This window comes from Gadus chalcogrammus, chromosome 9 (assembly GCF_026213295.1).
Source record: "Gadus chalcogrammus isolate NIFS_2021 chromosome 9, NIFS_Gcha_1.0, whole genome shotgun sequence".
Classification (NCBI taxonomy): domain Eukaryota; kingdom Metazoa; phylum Chordata; class Actinopteri; order Gadiformes; family Gadidae; genus Gadus; species Gadus chalcogrammus.
The window spans coordinates 23000037-23023751 of record NC_079420.1 but is presented as its reverse complement, the minus strand read 5'-3'; the positions used below and the strand labels follow the sequence as shown (position 1 = coordinate 23023751).

The window sequence follows — 23715 nt, the reverse complement described above, 5'->3', positions numbered from 1 at the left end:
TATCTTTTGTAAACATAATGGATCACATTCTTATTCTTATATCCTTAAGTCTGGTATTTCTGTGTCACTGCGCCCCCAGAGCCGTCCGCAGAGCTGCTGATGAATGTCAGCCGGTCCCGGCGGCTGGTGGTAGTCCTGTCCCATGCCTACCTGGAGCAAGACTGGTGCACTAGGAACTTCAGGTCCGCAGAATCTCTGTCTGCGTCTCAGTCTGTTATCACACCGCAACGATGTCCCACGAACCAGGAAGGGAAAACGAAAGCTGCACAGGGATTAACTTTACATTAACATTTAGTGGATTTTGCTGAGGCTTTTTTCCAAAGTGACTTACACACACCGACGGCGTAGTCGACCACGCAGGGCGACAGCTAGCTCGTCAGGAGCAGTCAGGGTGAGGCGTCTTGCTCAGGGACACCTCAACACTTGGGGATCGAGCCGGGGATCGAACTAGCATCCTTTCGGTTACTAGTCAACCCGCTCTACATCCGGAGTAGCTCTCCTGAGGGCTGCAATGTAGCATTGCATACCATATATGTAAAAATGAAGGATACTGGGACTGAGCGATATCTTACCACTTGTGGGCAGTATTGTGTCTGTCCTCAAGGTGCAGAGGTTCCCAACGTTTCAGAGTTGAACGTTGAGGCATTAACCATCCCAAACACATGTTCAAAGGCACGCTTACTTTAAGTTGTAGGGAAAATTGTGGTAAAAATGTCAACACACATTGTGTCGAGCATATGCTATGAGCAATTCTAGCTTTACACAGATATGGCCTTATTTTTCAATGTTTATAGGCGAGATCGACATGCTACTATGCCGACGGTTCAATGTTCCGAAAACGGAACCCATTGGTCCGAAGGTCCGTTTGTCCGACTTTTCAAAAAGGAGGCGCATTAGGCCGACGGTTCAATATGCCGAATAGGCCAAGGCACAATTCCACATGTGTGATGATGAAACCAAAAATAAAAGACGATAGGCTAAGTTCCAGCAGTGCACTTCACCAAGCCAGACTGTTGCTGTGGGCTTGAACGGTCACAAGAGGTGAATTTATGAAGCGCACGCTATACAAGGACTATATGCTAATGCTTTTCCCGTAAAGAAGTCAAACGGTGAGTGAAAAACAAATACAATTTTTATCTTTAGTAGCTGTGTGTGGGCCTATATGTGTTGTTTACTGTGTTTACAGTGGGCTTTAGCCTAAATAATTTCGCTGGTATTGATTTAGTCAAACTTATACCTGATACCGTGTACTTAGTCAAGTGTTTGCGTGTACTTAGTCAAGTGTTTGCGTGTGCGTGTGTTCGTGCGTGTGTTCGTGCCCGTGTTGAGAATTAGACCTATGCTCTCTGTCCGTGGGGCTGAAACACCCTGTTGAAATGAAAGGAAGCGTTGTCACTTTGCTCTCCAATATTCATCGTGAACGTGATATGTAGGTCTATGTTGTATTTTGGAGAGAGAGCGAGAGAGAGCGGGAGCACGAGCGAGAGCGCGAGCGAGGTGTAAAACTCTTTATATGTAGGCTCATTCGGCATATTGAACCGTAGGCCTAATGCGCCTCCTTTTTGAAAAGTCGGACAAACTGACCTTTGGACCAATGGGTTCCGTTTTTGGAACATTGAACCGTCGGCATAGTGGCATGTCGATCTAATGGGAAATATTTTGGACCATTGAGACGTCGGAACAATGAGGTGTCGGAATTACGGGCAGATAACTTGCATCAGGGGGAATATTGAATCAACAAGAATGCAAATCAAATCATGATGTGTATTTATACCACAAAATGTCCCTGCTAGCCTAGCATACCCCCTGATGTGCTTTGAGGCTATGCTAGGTGAGCAGGGGGAGCTAGCTGAGCGACGCTTAGTGAGCAGGGTAAGCGACTCTAGGTGGGCAGGGTGAGCTATGTCAGCGATGCTAGGTGAGCAGGGAAATTCTGTGGGCGGGGGAGCCAGGTGGCCACGTTGTAGCATAGCTTCTGTGCTGATGCTGAGCGGCTGTCTCCAGGCAGGGGCTGCTGCACCTGCTGGAGCTCTCCCCCAAGCCCATCTTCATCACGCTGGAGGGGCAGATGAAGAGGGCCCGGGCGGAGGTGAGGGAGGGGCTGAGGGAACAGCAGCATCGCCTCACCCTGCTCACCTGGAAACACAACTCTGTGGTGAGAGGAAACAAACCCCTTGCTCAGTACAGCCTGCAGACACACACACAAAGTATACATAGAGACATACCAATCTACACACACACACACACACACACACACACACACACACACACACACACACACACACACACACACACACACACACACACACACACACACACACACAGACTTACAGAAAAACATACATTCATTCAGGAACTAAAACCTGACAGTGAACTTGTTTTTGCATTACTGTCATCCCCTTGACACAGATTTCAGCCAATTAGTCAAACGCATAACCTATATCACATGCTTTCCTTATTGTTTGGACGCGCTTCCTGTTGACTTTCTCCCTCGCAAGCTCATTAAATAAGCTAAATACCAATATCTCAACGTCAATAATCCCATGTCACCCTGTCTTTAGCATGGTAGAGATCACCTGTAGTTTGTCTGTAACGTGATAGAGGTCACCTGTAGTTTGTAACGTGGTAGAGGTCACCTGTAGTTTGTAACGTGGTAGAGGTCACCTGTAGTTTGTCTGTGACGTAGTAGAGGTCACCTGTAGTTTGTCTGCAAAGTGGTGGTGTAGTTTGACTTTGAAGTGGTAGAGGTCACCTGTAGTTTGTCTGTGACGTGGTAGAGGTCACCTGTAGTTTGTCTGTGACGTGGTAGAGGTCACCTGTAGTTTGTCTTTGATGTGGTAGAGGTCACCTGTAGTTTGTCTTTGATGTGGTAGAGGTCACCTGTAGTTTGTCTGTGACGTATTAGAGGTCACCTGCAGTTTGTCTGCAACGTGGTGGAGGTGTAGTTTGACTTTGAATTGGTAGAAGTTACCTGTAGTTTGTGTGTGACGTGGTCGAGGTCACCTGTAGTTTGTCTTTGAAGTGGTAGAGGTCACCTGTAGTTTGTCTTTGATGTGGTAGAGGTCACCTGTAGTTTGTCTGTGACGTGGTAGAGGTCACCTGTAGTTTGTCTTTGACGTGGTAGTGGTCACCTGTAGCTGAAGCTCTGTTGACTTGTGTGAGCAGAGCCTGTCGTCAGTGTTCTGGAAGGAGCTGGTCTTGGCCTTGCCTCGCCGGCTGGACTTCCACTGTGAGTCCGCCAGAGACCCCCAGACCATGCTGCAGGAGGACAAAGACCCCATGCTGACCCTGGACCCAGACTACCTGGACTGGCGGTCAGAGGCGGACCCTGCTGGAGACCTTGGCACGGGTACGGCCAAGCCCAGACTAGAACAATTGACAATAGATTGTGATTTGAATGTTTATTTAATCATAAACAAATGAAATAGCTTCCGCCAAAAAAAATAGATCCCCAATGAGCGGACTGTTGTCAAGAAACATATAAACAAAACACCATGCACATGAACTCCAACGGGAGTGAACACGAAAAGTTTAGCTCAACATTAGCTGCCGTTTTAAGGCCACATTTGACTTAAAGGGGTAGTTCGGAATTTTGGACATAGGGCCTGATTCCGAAGTGAGCATTGGTATTCTATATCACTGGAGACAGTTTTCAACACATTTCATTTAGGCCTTCTAGTTGCAGAGTTCGCTCGTGCTAGGCTAGCGCAAGTCAACGGGCAATGCTAGCCTGCTATTAAAAACAGTCTTACCCACTCCACAGTACACCCGAGGTAAATCAATTATAACGCCAGACTATAGATTTAAATGTCTGTGTTGATAGAATAATGTTAGAAATAAAACTAACCTTGCATCGCATGAATCATCGAGGGACTACTTTCTCATCAGAAGCGGAATTCTACTATGCGCTGGTTAGGTTTGTAACCGAATCACGACAGAAGAACGTAAACAGAGAAGCGTGGGACAGAAGCGCAATTGAACGACTAGGCAACATGATGGTTCAGTGTGCTTTTAGAAATTGTAGAAATAAACGGTACAGATGGGCACCACAAAGTTTCCACCAATTTCCAGGGTGAGATCCAGAAAGGACTCAACTGTGGCTTGTTGCTGCTGGCTTTGACATCAAAACACCGGCTCGTACATGTACGGTTCGTTGGATACAACAAATTCCTCATAATCGTCTTCAAAAGCAGATGCATCGCTAACTCCTCCAAACGTGGCCATATCTTGTTAATTTAATACGCTTGTAGAATTCCTTCGTTCACTGTACTCTGCGTTTGTAGCAATGACAGCGGCAGGTAACCTAGGTATCAGTCCGCCGCTGCCGTAGCCTACGTACAGGAATATAAACACTGCTGCTGAGACCCCGCAATTCCCTCAAAATGCAATGCAATGCAAGGTTGGTTTTATTTTTTAACATTATTCTATAAACAGACATTTAGATTTATAGTCTGTCGTTATAATTGATTTACCTCGGGTGTACTGTAGAGTGGGTAAGACTGTTTTTAACAGCAGGCTAGCATTGCCCGTTGACTTGCGCTAGCCTAGCACGAGCAAACTCTGCAACTAGAAGGACTGAATGAAATGTGTTGAAAACTGTCTCCAGTGATATAGAATACCAATGCTCACTTCGGAATCAGGCCCTATGTCCAAAATTCCGAACTACCCCTTTAATATTGGCTTATTGTCATACACATTTATTTGGATATTGGCATGTATCCTGCAACCCGAAAACATGCTGTCAACTGACAACCGTGTCTGTGGCGCCGGTGACAATAATGCATCCGTGTGTGACAAACATATAAACAAAACACCATACACATGAAGTCCAACGGGAGTGAACACGAAAAGCCCGCTGACATCGGGGCACATCTGTAGTCTCAATTGTGCATCAAATCAAATGTTATATTTGGGATTATATCCATCTTTAGGCTACGGCGCAAAGCTGGTTCAGGTTCGGTCCAAGGTAACAGTTTATGTCAGTTAAAGTAAGTTGGTTACAGCTGGCAGTGATTTTGACATTTGGAGAACAGTTTGGTGAACAGTCCGAGTGATGTTGGACGCTCATATCAGTGCTCCTGCAGAGCTCATGGAATGTCTCTTGTCCAATCAAATTATTTGCTCAGAACCACTGTTCCAATATATATATATATTGATATACATCTCTAAAATATATATATATTGATATACATCTCTGAAGTATATATATATTGATATACATCTCTGAAGTATATATATATATATATACACACCCCTACACACATACAGAGAGAGAGAGAGAGAGAGAGAGAGAGAGAGAGAGAGAGAGAGAGAGAGAGAGAGAGAGAGAGAGAGAGAGAGAGAGAGAGAGAGAGAGAGAGAGAGAGAGAGAGAGAGAGAGAGAGAGAGAGAGAGAGAGAGAGAGAGAGAGAGAGAGAGAGATATTTATATAGTGCATATATCTCGTCTATAACTACAGTGTATATATAGATGTGTATATATATATATATCTATAATGTGTATATGTCTATATCTTTATATCTATTGTATATATCTATAGTGTATATATATCTCTATATAGTGTATATATGTCTATGTCTTTATATCTATTGTATATTTCTATAGTGTGTATACATATATATATCTCTATATAGTGCATATATGTCTATATCTTTATATCTATTGTATATATCTCTATATCTATGGTGTATATATGTCTATGTCTCCGGATGAGGACCTCCCCCTGATGAGTGTGTGCTCTGCAGGGCGGCGCCTGCCTGTGTACAGAGCCTCAGGAGTTCCCGTGTTGGGAGCCTTTCCCACGGTGCCGGCGGAGCTCAAACACTCAGACATCGACGTGTCAGACCTGGGCTCCCGTAACTACGGCGCCCGCACAGACTTCTACTGCCTGGTAACCAAGGAGGACATGTGACGGTGCTGCTCCATCACGACTCAGACCCGGACCACACCTTGCTCCCGCTCAGTGCGCATCACCCGAGAGTGAAGAGTAGTGGGCTGCTCCCCAAATGCAACATTACATTGTTTTGTACTATTTCGTGGATTCAATTCACAGAATAACATTTTGTACAGTTTACCAAAGAAGGTTTTATGTAGTTAATTAAATAGATTAGTAAACAATAAAAAGTATGAATGAGTCAGAGTTTATCATTTAGTTAGCAGATGGACCTTTCAGACACACCTGGAATTGTGATTCACTTGACAAGGTCGCTCCTATCGAACAGATGGCGTGAACATCAACTCAATGCTGTTTGAATGCTGTTTGAATGCTGTAATTGTCCCCATTAAGAGGCTGGTTGTTAAGTATGTAAAAGGTGATGGCAAGAGCAAACACACAAAGCAATCAGGGGACGGGTGTGGCAGCTCAGGACAGGAATGGTTCCTGTCCGAGCAGGAGAAATATGCAGGGAGGGGCCGTCCTCTTACAGTCGCGATTAGTAACTTAAACGCAAACACCATGAGGCCATGACATCCACCAGGCGCATCCACCACAGCACTCTTAAATGCTTTCATGTAAAATAATGAAATTGGTTGATGTTCTTTATTAAAAATAAATACATCTGATCTTGTGATAATATATGATATGAATTCAAATGCTGAAATATATACAGTGACATTTTCAACACGGCAGTTCTGGATTAATGTTTGCGATTAAACAAGAATTTCATTCATTTGCATGTTACATGCAATAACATGTCGATTAAAGTCATTGTAATCTACAAAGTATGTCAAGATTGAAACATCGAACAGACACTTAAAAACCTGTTGAGTACCAAACAAAATACATTCTAGTTAGCATTAAAACAGAGCATGTTAAACTTGCTCCCAACATCCGCAGGACAATTTGCAGTGGGTCTGCCAGAGTACATAAAACATGAGCTGGCAGATTGTGCTGGTTCACATGCTGACTTTAAACCACAACCATTCTGAATAATTCTTACACCTTTATACATTAACATTATCTTAGGTTTCAAGATATGAAAATTGGGGTCTTACGGATTAATGTTTTTGAAAAATGTCACCTTTATGATAAACAGCATAGAATTGTATAAAGAATGAGTTTTAATTGCTAAAACATATAAAAAGACTAAATATTTACAGAAGTCATTTTCTACATGCCTATACATCCACACACGCCCACTAGTATATATATTTTCTTTATGTGTATTCTTTTACTATTTCATTTATTTAACAAAGCACTTTTTACAAAATAACAATGAGACAAGGGACGCTATTTATATTAGGATTTATAAAATGCTAGTTAGAGGGCGTTGTGGAGTAAACAGTAACGAGATGGGACACTGAGTCTTTTTCGTTTTCTCGTGGGAGTGTTCACACGAGAAGGAGATTACACACAACGGGCCTCACTGTTTTACTCAATCATTTCATTTGGATACATAAAACTAAGATGATACAGAAACAGAGAGCAGTTGAAAGAAGGGGGGAGAGAGAACAGGGTGGAAATAAAATCCCTGATTCTCTTTCTTTTTTTTACCGATGTTTAACAAATGTCAATCGTTAAGGTGCACACCATATCTATAATTACCATTTTATTCACACAGTCCATCGTTTTTCCCAATGCAGCTGAAAAATCCTGTTGTAGTGAACGCACGTTGAATGTCCCTGCTCTCTACCCAGTAGATTCCCGTCAACAAGTCCTTGACGCAGATGATTATATACATACTGAAGTCGTTACTTCTTATCAGATGGACAAATCGGCGAAGTCTGGCCTCGTAAACCCTTTCTGTAAGACAGAGTGACAAGTCAAAACGTTAATGTGACATCAGGGCGATCAAATGTTTCGATTAATAACACATACATTATGCATTGACAGCTTGGGGTTTTCCATTAAAGGAATGGAAACAAAAAGTTAAAAAGTTCTGCCGTGATGCCGGTAGAAAGGGGAAATGGCAGAAAGCAAACACGCATTTTTGGTTGTGTCAGGACTTGTGTGCGTTACACAATACACCACATGACCCAGCCCCTGGGTGCGGCAGGTCTGCACACCAATAAATCTACCACACCCCTGCCAACCGGGAGGTGTGCAACAACATGTGTGTGCGTGTGTGTGTGTTGACGAGCTTGTATGCGCGTTCAAGAGAGAGTGAATGTGTGTGTAAGAGTGTGTTTGTGTGCCTGTGTGTGTGAGCTTGTCTAGGTGTGTGTGTGTTTGATTTACTAGGGATGTTTTCAAACACCAGCCACCAAATGATGTGTTTTATGCTTTCAGGAATGTCAACCTACTGTGTGTGTGTGTGTGTGTGTGTGTGTGTGTGTGTGTGTGTGTGTGTGTGTGTGTGTGTGTGTGTGTGTGTGTGTGTGTGTGTGTGTGTGTGTGTGTGTGTGTGTGTGTGTGCATGCAAAAGCAAAGCAAGCAAAAAAAGGGTGGAGTTAATGCTTCACAAAGAAGAGAAAGTTTTCACACTGAGTCGCTGCTTTCCTTTTCTTCTGGTGTGTCTATGTGCTGAAATGAACAAGTTGACGTCATATACAACGGTTATAATGGTCATAAGCCTCTCGATTGGCTCTCCAGAAACCGGCGTTAGGTGATCACCAGACCACCTTTGACCCTCACTGTACGAGTAACGCCAGACAGAGGCTCCGCTGGCCGTACAGGATCGGTGGCATTCTTGAGTCTCGCTGTGGAAACAGCCAGGCGCATTCACACAGGACTTTCTTACCCCTTTGTAGTCTTTGTGCAGTTTCTTGTACTGGAACATGTTGGAAAGAACCGTGGCTGCGGCCTTGGCTGCTTTCAACTTCCCCGCGCTGAGGAGATGAAACCACACAGGGAAGATTAACCATTGACGTAAGACGAGAAGGAGGGAAAATGCCAAGTAGTATTCAGTCATTCATTGACTTAAGTCTCGAACCGTTAAGCAGTCAAGTACGAATGATATTTTCGATTTCGTCAAACAAAGCGTGTTTCTTCTTCTTGACTTAAAGTAGTGAGCCAAAAGGCAGTGAAAACGAAGTGCGTGTTGAAACGGGTCTTTGGACACTCATCAACGCATTTCAGAAAAGGGTTCCCTTCATGTGGAGGGAAAACCGACACAATTCTCACATCAATCTTTAGATGTGCTGTAAATCCCACGGTAGGAAAAAAAAAACACATCGTCCAATCAGGATGCTCCCTATTTTAAGTCCCAGCTACCTGTGGTCGTGGGAGTTCTTGATGCCAACGAGCTTGGTGAGCCCATCGAAGAAGCAGATGTCTCTGGCGGCCACGGAGCTGCTGGTCACCAGGTTGTTGAGGATCCCACAGATGTTGACCACCACCTCGCTGGAGGGCTCCTTCTGGTTCCCGTCGTCGGGCAGCTTGGACACCAGGTTGTTCACCATCTTGGTGGCTGCAGAGAGAACAAAAACACCATGTTGAGACAACACATCAGTCTTCTGAACTGTCGACATGCCTTGGAGTGTCCCTAGGGTGAATAGCACCACCTAAATACCAGACATCCCCCTGACCATGACTGAGTCAGGGCATAGAGCTGCTACACAGCAGGGGTCACCCGGGGCTCAGTACAGGCCATGTATAGTAGTAATAATAATAATAATAATAGTAAATGAAATTTATATAGCGCTTAATATATGGAGTCAGTTTCCTGCCATAATTCAAACCTGAAAAAAAAAGTTTCAAAGGCTTGTAAGTCTGGGTTTGAAAACTCAACACCTTGTAAAAAAGGTTTTGCAACACTGAAAAAAGAGATTATAACCTGAAAAAAAATAAAACTAAAATTCAAACATCTGTAAGCATGATCTTGTGTTCTATTTTATCTTCTTCATCATTTTCACCAACACATTTTCAAAGTTCAAACAATTTCACCAGCGCATTTGCAGAGTTTCAAATCTGGCACTGTTCTAACAGTGTATTTCATTGTTGCCCGGTTTTGAAACCTTGTAAATGGGATTCTGCAAACAGGTGTTCATACATTGAGAAATACGTTTTGAAAGGTTGAATATTTAGTTTTAAAAACTTGTAAAGGTGTACGTTTACGACATTGCAACGTATTTTTTCAAAACTGGCTTTTCAGCACTGACTTTTCAGAGATTTGACCACACAGGCGCAAGCTTTGAGTCACGTGAATATTGGCAGTGTTCTGACGCCACTCGTTTTGAAACTCCTGACAGTCGAATCTGAAAAAGAAAAAAACGTTCCTGGGGGCGGGACCATTTAGCTCTAAACCTATTGGTTGCTCTCGGCTGACGTACATTCCAATCACATGTGCCGTTCAACGGGCTGTGCGTGATTGACAGTGCTCTGCCGATGACACGAATAACAAGCGACTTTCGATGTTGATTTTGATTTCCATTTTCTGGAACCAGAAGCTGTGTTCGAAATCGTTCCCTATTCCCTATATAGTGTACATGATATAGTGCACTATATAGGGAATAGGCAACGAGAATTCGGACACTACGCCTAACATTTCTAAACGTCATTTGCGTCAGTAAATGCGCCTGGTATTTGTGTGACGTGATGCGCCGACATCATCTAAACAAACCGGGCTGGAGGTTGTATTGATGTTGAATGTTACATTTCCTTGTTCAAGTTTTTTTAAATTAATTTTGAATGTTAAATCCCAAATAAATTGTTGACATTTCTAAACACAAGCCGGAGACGCTTCTTCTTCTCCCCTGGAAAAATACAACCGCATTGCATTGTGGTATACGGGAGTAACATGTAGGGAACATCGTATGTACCCTATTTTAAGTCCACTATATAGTGGACCACTGAGAATTCGAACACCCTACAAAGAGTCTCATCTCCATAGGACGCGACTAGCAAGGACGCGTCCTAGCAAGGCTGCAGCCTTCACTTTGGGAAACAGCCATGGTTCCAGAAAATGGAAATCAAAATCAACCGCGAAAGTTGCTTGTTATTCGTGTCATCGGCAGAGCACTGTCAATCACGCACAGCCCGTTGAACGGCACATGTGATTGGAATGTACGTCAGCCGAGAGCAACCAATAGGTTTAGAGCTAAATGGTCCCGCCCCCAGGAACGTTTTTTCTTTTTCAGATTCGACTGTCAGGAGTTTCAAAACGAGTGGCGCCTATGGCAAGCCGAATTGACATTTATTAACTAAGTTTGACTATCCAGAATTTACATTGTAGATATCAACAACTTCATTCAAGATATCTGTTACGTAGTTGTGACTAGTCGAAACGACAGTTAGAGATATCTGTGACGTAGTTTTGACTAGTCGAAACGATAGTTAGAGATATCTGTAATTCAGTTTTGACTAGGCGAAACTGAATTACAGATATCTGCAATGACTTCACGGAAAACGACATTCAACTCGTCACACATCTTAAATGACAATTGCAGATATCTGTAATTCAGTTTCGCCTAGGCAGAATGAAAGTTAAAGATATCTCAAACGTCATTTAAGTGTTGGGCATTACGTTTTAGATATCCAGAAATACGTAATTTCCCCTTGCCGCCATAATCAAAGAAGAAGTGGGTTCATTTCCGAATGGAATAAGAAAGGAGCAGTCATGGCGTTGGCTGTGATCGAAAAGATCACGAGAAAATATGGAGCGATGTAATCAGTGAATTGTGTGAATGATGATTGAACGAGGAGCTGCTCCGCTCCCGCTTAAAGTAAACGGTCCTATAATTTGTCATGACAGATATCTGAAACGTCATTACAGATATCTGAAACGTCATTACAGATATCTGAAACGTCATTTCGCCTAGTCAAAACTCGAATTCAAGATATCTATAATTCAGTTTCGCCTAGGCAGAAGGAAAGTTAAAGATATCTACAATTGTAGATATCTCTAATCAAAATTCCTTTCAAGATATCTATAACTTGATAATAGATATCTACAACGTCATTTTGACTAGTCGTAACTCCAGTTAGAGATATCTACAACGTCATTTTGACTAGTCGTAACTCCAGTTAGAGATATCTACAACTTCATTTCGCCTAGTCAAAACTTAATTTAAGATATCTGAAAAGGGACATGTAGATATCTTGAATTGAGGTGAATTAAAGATATCTTGAACTGGAATTATGACTAGTCAGAATCAAATTGTAGATATCTCAAACTGGAATTACAGATATCTACAATTCAGTTGCAGATATCCGTAATTCACAAAGTGGATATCCGCAACTGAATTGTAGATATCCGCAATGAGAAACCCCATAGACATGAATGGCGAAAATGACGTAATTTCGCCTAGGAGGAATGTCTTTGTGGATATCTGAAATGACAATTGCGGATAGGAGGAATGTAGTTGCGGATATCCGAAATGTTAGTTTTGACTAGGCGAAACTGAATTGCAGATATCTGCAATGTAAATTCTGGATAGTCAAACTTAGTTAATAAATGACAATTCGGCTTGCCATAGGCGCCAGAACACTGCCAATATTCACGTGACTCAAAGCTTGCGCCTGTGTGGTCAAATCTCTGAAAAGTCAGTGCTGAAAAGCCAGTTCTGAAAAAAATACGTTGCAATGTCGTAAACGTACACCTTTACAAGTTTTTAAAACTAAATATTGAACCTTTCAAAACGTATTTCTCAATGTATGAACACCTGTTTGCAGAATCCCATTTACAAGGTTTCAAAACCGGGCAACAATGAAATACACTGTTAGAATAGTGCCAGATTTGAAACTCTGCAAATGCGCTGGTGAAATTGTTTGAACTTTGAAAATGTGTTGGTGAAAATGATGAAGAAGATAAAATAGAACACAAGATCATGTTTACAGATGTTTGAATTTTAGTTTTAGTTTTTTTCAGGTTATAATCTCTTTTTTCAGTGTTGCAAAACCTTTTTTACAAGGTGTTGAGTTTTCAAACCCAGACTTACAAGCCTTTGAAACTTTTTTTTTCAGGTTTGAATTATGGCAGGAAACTGACTCCATATTAATATGGTAGACGCTTTAGTAGTGTTTCACCCTGCTGTGTCATGTCATTTCTATCAGTCTATAGTATTGGCCGCTATAACATCGAGGTCGACTTTGGAGATTTGATTTATTTTTTTAAGTTTTACTGATAGTTTTTTTAAAACCTGTAATATTCATATGCGTTTTAGTCATTATCTTTATATCTATTTTTATAATTTATTTAAAGTTGCCGGTGGCTCTCAGGCTACCTGAGGCCGTTCTAACTGTGTGGTTCTGTGCAGACTGGAACCTGAATTCTGGCGTCAGAATGATTCAGGATTGGTTGAAGGCCCTGTCTAACCTGGCAGTGTATGGAGCCGGCGCGGGGCGAGTCCAGACTTACCCATATCGTTCTTGTCCTTGGCGTGGCGGGACAGGTTGCGCAGGAAGCCGGTGAGCGAGCGCAGCTCCAGGTCTCTGTCGGTGCGCATGAGATCCATCAGCACGGGCAGCATGCGCTCCTGCTCCAACGCCACGCGGCTCAGCACCGACGCCCACTGGGAACACAACGTGAAGATCGTTAGAGGACGACTCCGGCTCAGGCTTCTGGAGAAATCCACTACCCCCAAAGCAACCCCACGCACACTACAACAACAGACTATTTCAATCCATACTTTACAGTAACTTGCACAGCATTTTTAACTAAAGAATCAACCGCGGCTGGTACCACTACCACTTGAAACCTTTACACTTTACACTTTACTACACATCATTACTGCTTTAGTTTCTCTACTTATTATTACATACTTCATTTAATTTAATTTGTATTATTATTTATTATTGTGATCTATTGATGCTGCTACTTATTTTTACATATTTTTATTTATACTTATCTTTATTTACATTATCTTGTGTTGGTGCTGCTATGTGGCTGTTGAGGAACAAAGCCTAATACTTTTACTCTTGTGAACTTCTACAATAAGTTTAAGTAATTCTGATTCTGATTCTGATATTCAATACACGCAAGGTGAGACCAGAACCAACAAGAGGCTCAAAACTCCTCATAACATGAGGTGGGGTTTTCCTGGAGACATGAGAACAATGCGTTGACGTTAAACCCTAACCCATAAACTCTGATATCTGAGTATTTCTTTTGCTTGAAAACTCTTTGAAAAGATGGACCATATAGATCATTGGACAGGGAGGTTTTCCATTGTTCTGATTCCGACCAATGAGAGCAACGGTCCACCTTTCCCTGCAATGTTTCAGCGGGAAACCGAGTAGGTTCAAAACCAGCGTGTGAAGCAGCCGTCCCCGCAGCTTGTAAATAACCCAGTGTGACGGTTCCTCTGTAAGGAACCACCAAGCCGCCGGTTCCCCGCTCACCCTCTTGTCCCCAGCGGTGATGTTCTGCAGGGCTCCACAGGCGGCCTCGCGCGTGATGGCGTTGATCTCACACTGGCGCAGAATGCGGTTGTACAGCGACACGATCTGAGGGTGCCACAGCCACTCCATCCCCTTGGGGACCCTGGCCACCTCGGTGAAGGTGGACAGGTCCTTGTCCTTCCTCTGCCGGGAGAGGAGACAAAGGAGACAGGGATGAGTCCTACATCTGATGTAGAGCACGTGCTGATGTGGAGCTCTGTGTTGTGCTGTGGAGCTCTGTGAGGGGCACAGGGAGTGCTGGCGTGGGCTGACTTACGTTTTTGGCCTTCCGGCTCTTAGGGGTGAAGCAGCCGATGGCTTCTGCATTGCTGGTGTCGCTAGCCCGGCTGGGCCCCTCCAGGCGCAGGGTGGCAGAGGGGGGCAGCTCGCTGTACAACTGGTAGGACAGGTTACGGAGCACGCACACCGCGTTCTCAACCCCCTGCAAACCAACACACAAACGCTGGGAATGCTGTTTGCACACATAAGAACCGCATCATCAGCAACAACAGCCACAACAGAAGTGCACTTCCATTGGCCGAGGAGTCCTACCTTGTCCTCTGGAGTGTTGCCCTCCAGGGAGCATTTGATGTAGCAGACCAGGGAGTCCACCAGCCCGTGGGTCTCCCTCATCTGCTGCCGAGTCTTCTCGTTCACCGAGCTCAGGTTCCTGATGGCGGGGGACGGTCAGTGTCCAAAGGGACGGGAGAGGTGTTTGAGAGGCGATATCGACATGGCAGATACAGGCCCCTTTGGTCAGGTAGGTCATATACAAGACTTTAGAATGAAGTACCACAACTGCACACCATACAAAGAGTACAAAGAGTAAGACAAACGGTGGTACTCTTTCAGATGTATTTCAAATCCGATTTTTGGCTTTGTGCGTGTGTGCGTGTGCGCCTGTGTGTGTGTACCTTAAGCATCCGGTGGTGTTGTAGAAGATGTCTGCCTCGGAGGCGGTATGCTGGATGGAGTCCCCGTCGGCGGTGCCACACAGGGGGACGAGGATCTTCTCAGTGAGCTCTGGCAGCGTCTCCTTGGCCAGCTTTTCCTTCAGGTTGTCTTTGGACGACAGGTTCCACAGGATGCCTGAACAAACAGAAAAGACTGGAGGGTTGGCCCACTGGCTTGATACAGACCTTATCAGTCATCAGACTTCTTCAGCCTGTTTTCAGGTTTTCACTTTGCAATTACGCTTCCATTAAAGAAGCTGTCATTATAAATGAAATCCATGAGGAAATTATAATTCCATTATGGAATGAAAATTTGGATTTCAACAAATCGTAAACAACTGATGGAGTTTCCAAAGTGTGTTTGTTTGTTGTGCAATTCTCACGCATGTCAAACCGCTGAAAATCCTGTTGTTGGTAATCTAAAGACTAACAAGGCCTTTAGGCATGCGAGGGGTGTTGCAGACATAAACCAAATGGCCACTCCCTTCTCTTCCTCCCATATCAACACACCAGGAAACAAACAGCACCTGCACTACAAACAGCACCTGCCCAACTACACTACACATTGAACAATACCAATGTGGGATATGTTTAAAATTTTTTGCTCTAAGCACGTTAAGAGGATTACGATTCAGGCACCGAACAGCTTCCTTTGAAGAGTCATTTCACACAGTTCCCGGAAGCAAACACAAAAGTTAATTATAGTCTTTGACGGCTCACAGCACAGTGTGAGATAGGGTTTAACTATTGACTAAAAATCTCGCTCAGTTAAGGTGGATCTCGTTTAAATTTGTTTTAGGTAAAGAGCGATTATCGGTGTGTGTGTCTCTGGATGAGCCATTTGAGATCGCTCCCGGCTAATTTCTGAACATCAGGGCATTTCTTCCGTGATTGGTTAGGGGAATCCACCTGTCAATCACAGTTGTGTGAAATGCAACACACCTCAAGGGGCGGAGACATGGAGGGAGTGAGGGAGGGAGGGATTTGCTGTTTTACCGGTGATGTTCTTGCGCAGCTCTTCGTCGGTCTCCTTTAGGGCCTCCACCAGCTGGGGGATGCCCCCCTCGTCGATGAGGGCCACCTTGTTGTCCATGTTCTCATAGATGAGGTTCCTGGTGGCGCCGGTAGCGAAGCGCTGCACCTCCTCGTTGTCACAGTTGAACAGCTTCACCAGCTCGCCAACGCCCTTGCAGCGACGCACCTTTGGACACGGGTGTGAGGAAACGTTAGATCAGCACTACAGATTAAACCACTCATTCACTCTCACTCCTAGTAGCCTCCACCGGAGCAGCAACTCCTCCTCACTCGTAAACCCATCCCCTACATTGGCAAATCAGTTTTAAACTACGTGTAATATCAAAGGAAGTATCAGCGACATACATCTAATAGTGTCTATTTTGTTCAGTTTGTTCACCAAATAAGACCACAAAAACAACAAAACGTTGTGAGACTGCTTCAACGACCCCAGTGGTGTGGAATGTTAGCAATGCACTGAGAATCACGCTAGGGAACGACGTTGGGACAGCGAGCAGGGGTGTGTCGGCTCAAGTTCTGCACTGGGCTACCTCTTGTTTTGCATCGTTGTTGTTGTAACACTCGTGCTGGATGTAGGCCGCCCCCAGGACTTGCAGGTTGGGGTCAGACTCCCTCAGGTACTGCACCGCGGTGGGCATGTCCAGATTGTTGATCCTGTGGAACAAGCAGCAGCAGATCAACGACTATAACTAGCAACGAACCATCATGTCAATAACATCGCCATTGAGTCATTTCCTTCTGTGTCTTAGGGGAAGGATTAGATATTTCTATAATTATACTTCTCAGCAATAAGGGAAGCCACAGTAATTACTCGTCAATTAGAATCGCTCTCTGCCTCTAAAGCAAAGTGTTTTCTGCTTCATTTGACGACGTGGTCTCTCCATCTGCCTGAGGATCCACAAGCGTACAGTGTGAAATGTGAAGTCTAAGATCGCCACACCCAACCCAGGCCTTCCACTGTAAATCTCTGGAGAAATCAATTCTCCTAGAAACTGTCATCAGTAGCGAATAACATACTGCCCTGTAAGTCGTTAATGCGTTTGCCGATCAGACTGTGCATATGTAAACCATCCATCCCGTTTGCAGCTCGGGGCGGTCCACTCACCCGCTCAGGTTCCCCAGGCTGCCCCGTAGGTCCATGTCTCCGTCGTACACGTCCATGCCCCGGCCCACGCTGTGCATGCTCTTCACCGACATGGCCCGGGACATGGTGCCAGGACGCTGCATCATCATCAGGTTGCCCTGGGACCCGGCCATCCCGCCCAGGACAAAGCCTCTGTCCTGCCCGCCCCCCATGTAGCCGCTCCCACTGGACATCTGGTGCTGCAGGGTGGAGGCACCTGACACCGAGCCCATGCTGGCCCGGTTGCGGTTGTTGATCCTGCTGATGGTGCGGTAGGCGGGGCCTTTGTAGGAGTGGGACTGCTGGACCATCTCCGCCTCCCCTCCGCCCACCATGCTGGCGCCGCGGGACAGTGTCCCGCTGAGGGAGCGCCTCATGGGGGCCTGGTAGGCGGTGCCGCCCCCCTGCATGGTCTGCCTCATCTGGGTGTTGTAGCCATTGCTGACATTTTGGCTGTACTGCCTGGAGATGGTGGCGTCACGCTCAGACACCATGCTGCCCGCGTCGCTGCCGTCCACCATCCAGGAGTTCACGTGGGCCGACTGCGGCCGCATGGAGTGCAGGGAGATTATTTCCGGGTCGCCTCGGCCCATGCTCATCTGTTGCTGGCCGGCTCCCTGGTAGCCCCCCATCACCACGTCCCTCTGCTGGTACATCACACTTTCTCCACCTCCACCTCCGATTCCTGCCCCCGCCATGCTGACCCTGTTGAGCTGGCCCAGGTCCACGGCCGAGCGCGTGGAGAAACCCCGCGGCATGCTGCCTGAGTACTGGGACATGCGTGGAGCCTGGATTCCATCGGGAAGAGTGAGATCAGATATCAGTAGTGGACAGAGTAGAGGTGCAGATACACAGCAGAGGCCCTGATACAACTGAGAGAAAGTCCTGAGTGAAAGAACACAGCCCAAGAGGGGACTGATGAGGTTACACAGTCTCCAGGAGATAACCCAATCTTGCAGCAACTGCAGATAGAGGTACTGTTTATTCTAATAATACCTTCTCTCTCACTCTTGTTGAGAGCGTTCAGGCATTGGGTCTGAAATGGGAGGTGAGCTCCCCAAGGCCTGTGTGCTGTGCTCATCACAGCCTTGTATGAAACACTACGTAAACGGCGGGCCATCGACCAGCCCCGCGCTGATGACATAGACCCTGGTCAATGATTAGCTCCTCCAGCGCCGGGTGGAACATACTTGCTGGATGTGCCGTGTCTTTCAGGGTTGGTGGGAAAAGGCGCATGGCAAAATAAGGAGATTAGTACCATGGCTTTGGCAGGGTTGTACACGAAGGACTTGGAGCTGTAGCCCGGGTTGTACGTCTGGTATTTGGCGGAGGAAGAGCCGCCGTATTCTGAAATCAAACAGACTAGAGGTTAACCTCAATGTGCAGCGGACTGGTTTCACTTCTGTCTCAGGGCTTCCAAATCCTGCTCACAGCACGGGACAATGTATTGTGCAGTAGAAGGCGAACACAGTTTTTATGTTCATTAATACAGTCTTCCCCCTTTCAGACTACAAACACACCAATGAAATACAAATGAAACAGGGAATGCATGCAGACTGAATGTCCCCTCCTGGGACCCCTTTATGGGTCCTAATCCACAGTCTAGAGCCCCCGTTACAGGAGGGTAATCCACAGTCTAGAGCCCCAGTTACAGGAGGGTAATCCACAGTCTAGAGCCCCAGTTACAGGAGGGTAATCCACAGTCTAGAGCCCCAGTTACAGGAGGGTAATCTACAGTCTAGAGCCCCCGTTACAGGACACGAATGGAGGGTTCCCTGGCTGGGTGTATTCATATGGACACATGGTTCCCATTCCTGCTCATCATTTGACAATCGTCTCAGACCCGACATTAAGGGGGCAACATATTTACATATATTATAATGTGCTATGGTCAAACATATGTAATAACACAAAAGTTGTCAAACCATCATAAACCCTGAATAAATAAATAAATAAAGACCATGCCAAAGAAATGGACATTATATACAACTGTTTGGCCAGTATAAAAACGATAAATAAAAACCATGGGTACAGAACAGGACATGGAACACTAAAATAGACACAATAAGTTGCTATGAGAAACAGGGCCATCAACAGGTGCAGTCTTCAGTAGGCAGTGGGCTCCGTCCCACTGCCTTTAGGTTAGTTATACGATTAATACATGACTCAGTTCTTCAACAGATACACTGTGAATGAGCTTTTCAACGCAGCAGAATCAAAGACAAAGTGTGGGGTGTAAACCAGTGCATCATATTGAGTATATAGAGCAGTGTTTCCCACACATTGACGAGACTATGGCGGCCCGCCATAGTCTAATTTCGGCCGCCATAGTCTCTGCGTGCACATGAATTATTATTATTATTAAAAAAAAAAAAAAATTTTTTTTTTTTTTTTTTTGCTCAGGCGAAGTTTGAAGACATACACCCCCCCCCCCCCCCCCCCCCCCCCCCCCCCCCCCCCCCCGTCAACAATCGCTCCATACCCCCCCCCCCCCCCCCCCCCCCACCCCCCCCGGTCAACAATCGCTCCATACCCCCCGTACCCCGTCAACAATCAACAATCGCCCCATACCCGCCCCCTTCCCCCCCCCCCCCCCATAGTCTCCAAAATTTCTGTGGGAAACACTGTAGAGGGTGCACAACTAGGCAACACGTGTTTACCGCTCATAAACACGGTAACGTTGTCTTGTCGATGAACTGATATGTGAAGAGATATTTGTAAGGGTGAGTCAACATGACGCACTGCACCCTCTCTCACGTCACTGGCTGGTTGGAGGCCCGAGTCAAATGGCGTAGTAGACAGCCGCAAAGAAACCATTCTCAATGTGTTGTGTTGAGCTTTGGTCAGCAGCAAAATTCCAATTGTACAAGAATTTGTCCCTCGACGCTTGAGATAAACATTACTCTTCTCAGTCAATCTGGCATATTTTCCTTTTCAATCTAATGCTGCAGAAATTAGGACTAGCCAGGCCTCAGCTATATAGCTATTGATACTTGAATAAATGAGTGTTTGCCTTAAATGATATATCCATCATGGTAACAAAGGAACAGGCCAGGCGGCACTTAAGCAAACACTAAAACGCTTTAGATGGGAATTCAAGAGTAGCTCTTAATACCAGACATTCTGTGTACGTGGGTATCAAACATACCGACAAGTCTGCACTGCACTCATGTTTGGTAAACAAAGGGGATGGAAATAATAAGCCTGTATGGCAGGAGAAGCCTGCTGATGTGGAGTAACATAACACAACAGGCTTTTCTCCTGGCCGTCCTCCTCAGTGAGACCAGGGTCAGATTCTGATGAAGAAGAATCAGATTCCCACGCAGAATACTAACAACATGAGGAGGCGTCAGAACGCACTCCTAGGCAGATCTCTGGCAGTGCGTACGTAAAAGCATGTGTGTGCTTGTGTGTGTGTGTGTATGTTTGTTTGTGTTTGCGTGAGTGTGGTTGTGTGTGTGTGTGTGTGTGTGTGTGTGTGTGTGTGTGTGTGTGTGTGTGTGTGTGTGTCTGTGTGTGTGTGTGTGTGTGTGTGTGTGTGTGTGTGTGTGTGTGTGTGTGTGTGTGTGTGTGTGTGTGTGTGTGTGTAACTCGGTGTGTCTGAGCAGCGTTCCCAGGTAAGGAGATGGGAGGGGTAAGCTCATTTCTCACTCCGACGCTGCAGGGTAAAGGCACCAAAACTGGTTGGGACAGCAAGAAGGAGAGGGAGAGACAGAAAGAGTGAGAGAGAGAGTCCTACCCTACCCCAGCCCCACCCTGCCTACGCCCATCCACCACATCCACAGCAACACACCCTCAAATCGCAACCTGTACAATGCAGATAAAAAACACACCTTGTTGAGCTGGTAATCAACTGATCTCTGGCCTCGGCCGATGGGGCTGAACAATCCGACACGTTTACGATGTCTCCGTTTCACCATCAAGGATTGTTGCTCTCGTCCCCTTCTTTATTCCCGATATTTGTTATTATATATATATTATATAATAATTAATTATGCTAAATTGAATGTTAGGCTACCAAGAGAAGGTGCCAGGTTTTTTGCTCTAATCCTTATCCAAACACATACAGTACCAAAAGAGTCCCACGCTCCATGCTATGTTTCACAGCCATGGCTGTGTGGTTTGGTGAATACTGAACGGTAACCATGGAAACCGCCAGGTGTGGTACAAAATACAACAGCTTTAACGGCTGATAGAATCATAAGCCTTCGCTGGACAGACCGGGCAGGACGTATAGAAATGCGAACACATTCTATTGACCACAATGCTGCAAATGATCTGGCTTTCTGTGACCCTTTTCAGCCAAAGAAAGCTTGGTCAGGCTAATCCTATGACTCATGATGACAACACAGGCTGCTGGGCCCTGTAGTGTTTGCGCCCAGGGCATCTCCTGAGAAGACCAGTGCTTTGCAATTAAATCAACGTATTCATGTTATAAAAACTGCAGAGAGGCATACAGTACATCACCATACCCAGCTGGGCTAATTCTCAGTGAAACTGAGACACACACACACACACACACACACACACACACACACACACACACACACACACACACACACACACACACACACACACACACACACACACACACACACAGACACACAGACACACACACACATTTGGCCCCGAACTGACAACATGGAGTCCATTTCGCCACTGACAGTAATCATTTGACATACAGGGCTGGTTCCCCTTCTGCCATTTGTCTGGTATATTTCTGAAAAGTCTCGTCTCGGACTGGTCTAGACCTGAAACCCAGCACGGAGGAGTCGGGATAGTCCCCCCATCATAGTCCCCCCCACTCCCTTCCTATCAGGTTACCATTTAGGCCCGTCCGCAAAATAAACGCATTGTATGTCCGCGGTGTTGTGAGCTGCAGCTCCACTCGCTCCACCGGTCAGCCCGGGGACCAGCTGACGGACGAGGCCCCACCGATACTAGTGGAGATAATATCTTCCACCCAGAGAGACGATATGTCACATTAATTAACCGCTGAACAAATGCACACAAAAGCTGCACACCTATACACATGACACGACACTAGACTCAGCGGAGGTTGGATCAAACGAGTATTCGGCTCTTAATACTAAAACTTCTCACGCGTCACTCGGTCATGTGTGGGACTCTTTTCGCATCGAGGGGTCTGCTCCGGCTTACCTGAGCTGGCGTACCCCCCTGCTCCGCCATTCTGCCGAGGGAGGGTGGACTTCTCGGCCAGCCTCATCTGGACCTGTTGCTGGACCCTCCTGGCCCTGGCCGCCTCGTCCGACACTGTGGTCCCGCCTTGGCCGATCTGTGCGTCCGAGGGGAGGCCATAGGTGGTGACTGAAGTGTGGGGCTGTAAGGCGGACAAAAACACGCTTTCGGAGGCTGCAATGGTACTCATGGTGAACCGATGGACAAGCGGTAGGCTACTTCCAGTCCTGAACTATGTAATAAGTAATCAAATAAGCGGGGTAATGGAACACTCGGTCCCGTGCGTCGGCGCTTCCCTGTCTGTGTTTCTCAGTGCGCAGAGACAGCTCTCCGGTGGCTTTGAGTCAACAGTAGGGTGGAGTCTGACGAAGTCATGGCTGCTACCTGCCACAGGTGAGCCGTGAAGCCGTGACTCATACAGGCTGCAGGCCTAGTATGCAGACGACAGATCCCTTGACTTTACCTGGTTGGTTTACCTGTACGTGTACGTTAGAGGCCATAAAAACCATCAATCATTCACTGGATGAAACCTATTTCCCAAAAATGTCAATAAATAGCCTACTTTTGAAATCAAATGATTGAATGGATAACACTTTGTGTGTTCCTATGAATACCCCATGCTATGTTCCGCGGTTAGGTTCGCCTGGTTTTGTTTTAAAACTCCATGAAGGGTCGTAGTGAAATTACAGCCCTGAAATGACGTCACACTGTTTTACATAATATGATGAGTGCAGTACGGAGAGGAGGCCCTCGTCCCAGATACTAGTTACATCGGCTAATTCTGAATTGATTGGAGATTCAATCGAAGCTCTTTTTTTAACCTGTAAGAAATAACTACTCAAGTTATGAACGTTTTCTAAAGAAGCATCAGATTAAATAAAAAAATAACAGTTTCTCTAAATTCCCTCAATTTTTAAGTAAATTTGAAATTGTTTGCATAAATATGTTGTTATTATCAAGGTATCCATGTTTGCTTTTCCATCAAACAGAGCTCAGCGATTCTAAATATCTCATATCGGCTACTCCATTTAAAATTTGTAAAAACTTACCATTACCATTGAGACAATCTTGGTAGGCTTTAATCAAACGTCTCCTCTGCTTATTGATCGAGTTCCTCTGCTCTAATCGAGTGGAACAGATACAAACAG

At 45.5% G+C, this 23715-nt stretch overlaps 2 protein-coding genes across 6 annotated transcripts in view; one reads left to right on the top strand and one right to left on the bottom strand.

Annotated features, from left to right (window-relative positions):
• Positions 1-8015, top strand: part of sigirr (single immunoglobulin and toll-interleukin 1 receptor (TIR) domain) — a 12889-nt gene extending 4874 nt beyond the window's left edge. The window contains exons 8-11 of one of the 3 annotated variants that reach the window (XM_056598000.1): positions 80-182; positions 2005-2155; positions 3166-3349; positions 5745-8015. In XM_056598000.1, coding sequence (XP_056453975.1) covers positions 80-182; positions 2005-2155; positions 3166-3349; positions 5745-5911 — 605 coding nt within the window. In that variant the 3' untranslated portion in view covers positions 5912-8015. The remainder of the gene's footprint in view (positions 1-79; positions 183-2004; positions 2156-3165; positions 3350-5744) is intronic. The other 2 variants (XM_056597998.1, XM_056597999.1) reach the window with 2 other exon arrangements.
• pkp3a (plakophilin 3a) lies at positions 5630-23715 on the bottom strand. Of its 3 annotated transcripts, none has more exons than XM_056597996.1 (14): positions 23623-23715; positions 22529-22709; positions 18627-18715; positions 17351-18156; positions 16776-16899; positions 16207-16411; positions 15172-15346; positions 14810-14927; positions 14535-14699; positions 14219-14401; positions 13236-13389; positions 9152-9347; positions 8679-8766; positions 5630-7741 (listed from the first exon to the last, which is right to left on the bottom strand). In XM_056597996.1, the coding sequence occupies exons 1-14, from the start codon at positions 23623-23625 to the stop codon at positions 7700-7702; spliced, it is 2529 nt and encodes an 842-aa protein (XP_056453971.1). In that variant the 5' UTR covers positions 23626-23715; the 3' UTR covers positions 5630-7699. The 3 variants fall into 3 exon arrangements, with proteins under 3 accessions (XP_056453971.1, XP_056453970.1, XP_056453969.1); XM_056597995.1 differs by having other exon boundaries at positions 23617-23714; XM_056597994.1 differs by lacking the exon at positions 23623-23715 and having other exon boundaries at positions 5631-7741; positions 22529-23229.

Bases quoted from the DNA above. Each gene is read 5' to 3' on its own strand.
- pkp3a (XM_056597994.1), bottom strand. From the start codon at position 22,757: ATGAGTACCATTGCAGCCTCCGAAAGCGTGTTTTTGTCCGCCTTACAG. The intron at 18,157-18,626 runs GTACTAATCTCC...GATGGAATCCAG, and splicing joins ACAACCCTGCCAAAGCCATG to GCTCCACGCATGTCCCAGTA. The intron at 13,390-14,218 runs GTGAGCGGGGAA...TTGTGTTCCCAG, and splicing joins TCACCGCTGGGGACAAGAGG to TGGGCGTCGGTGCTGAGCCG.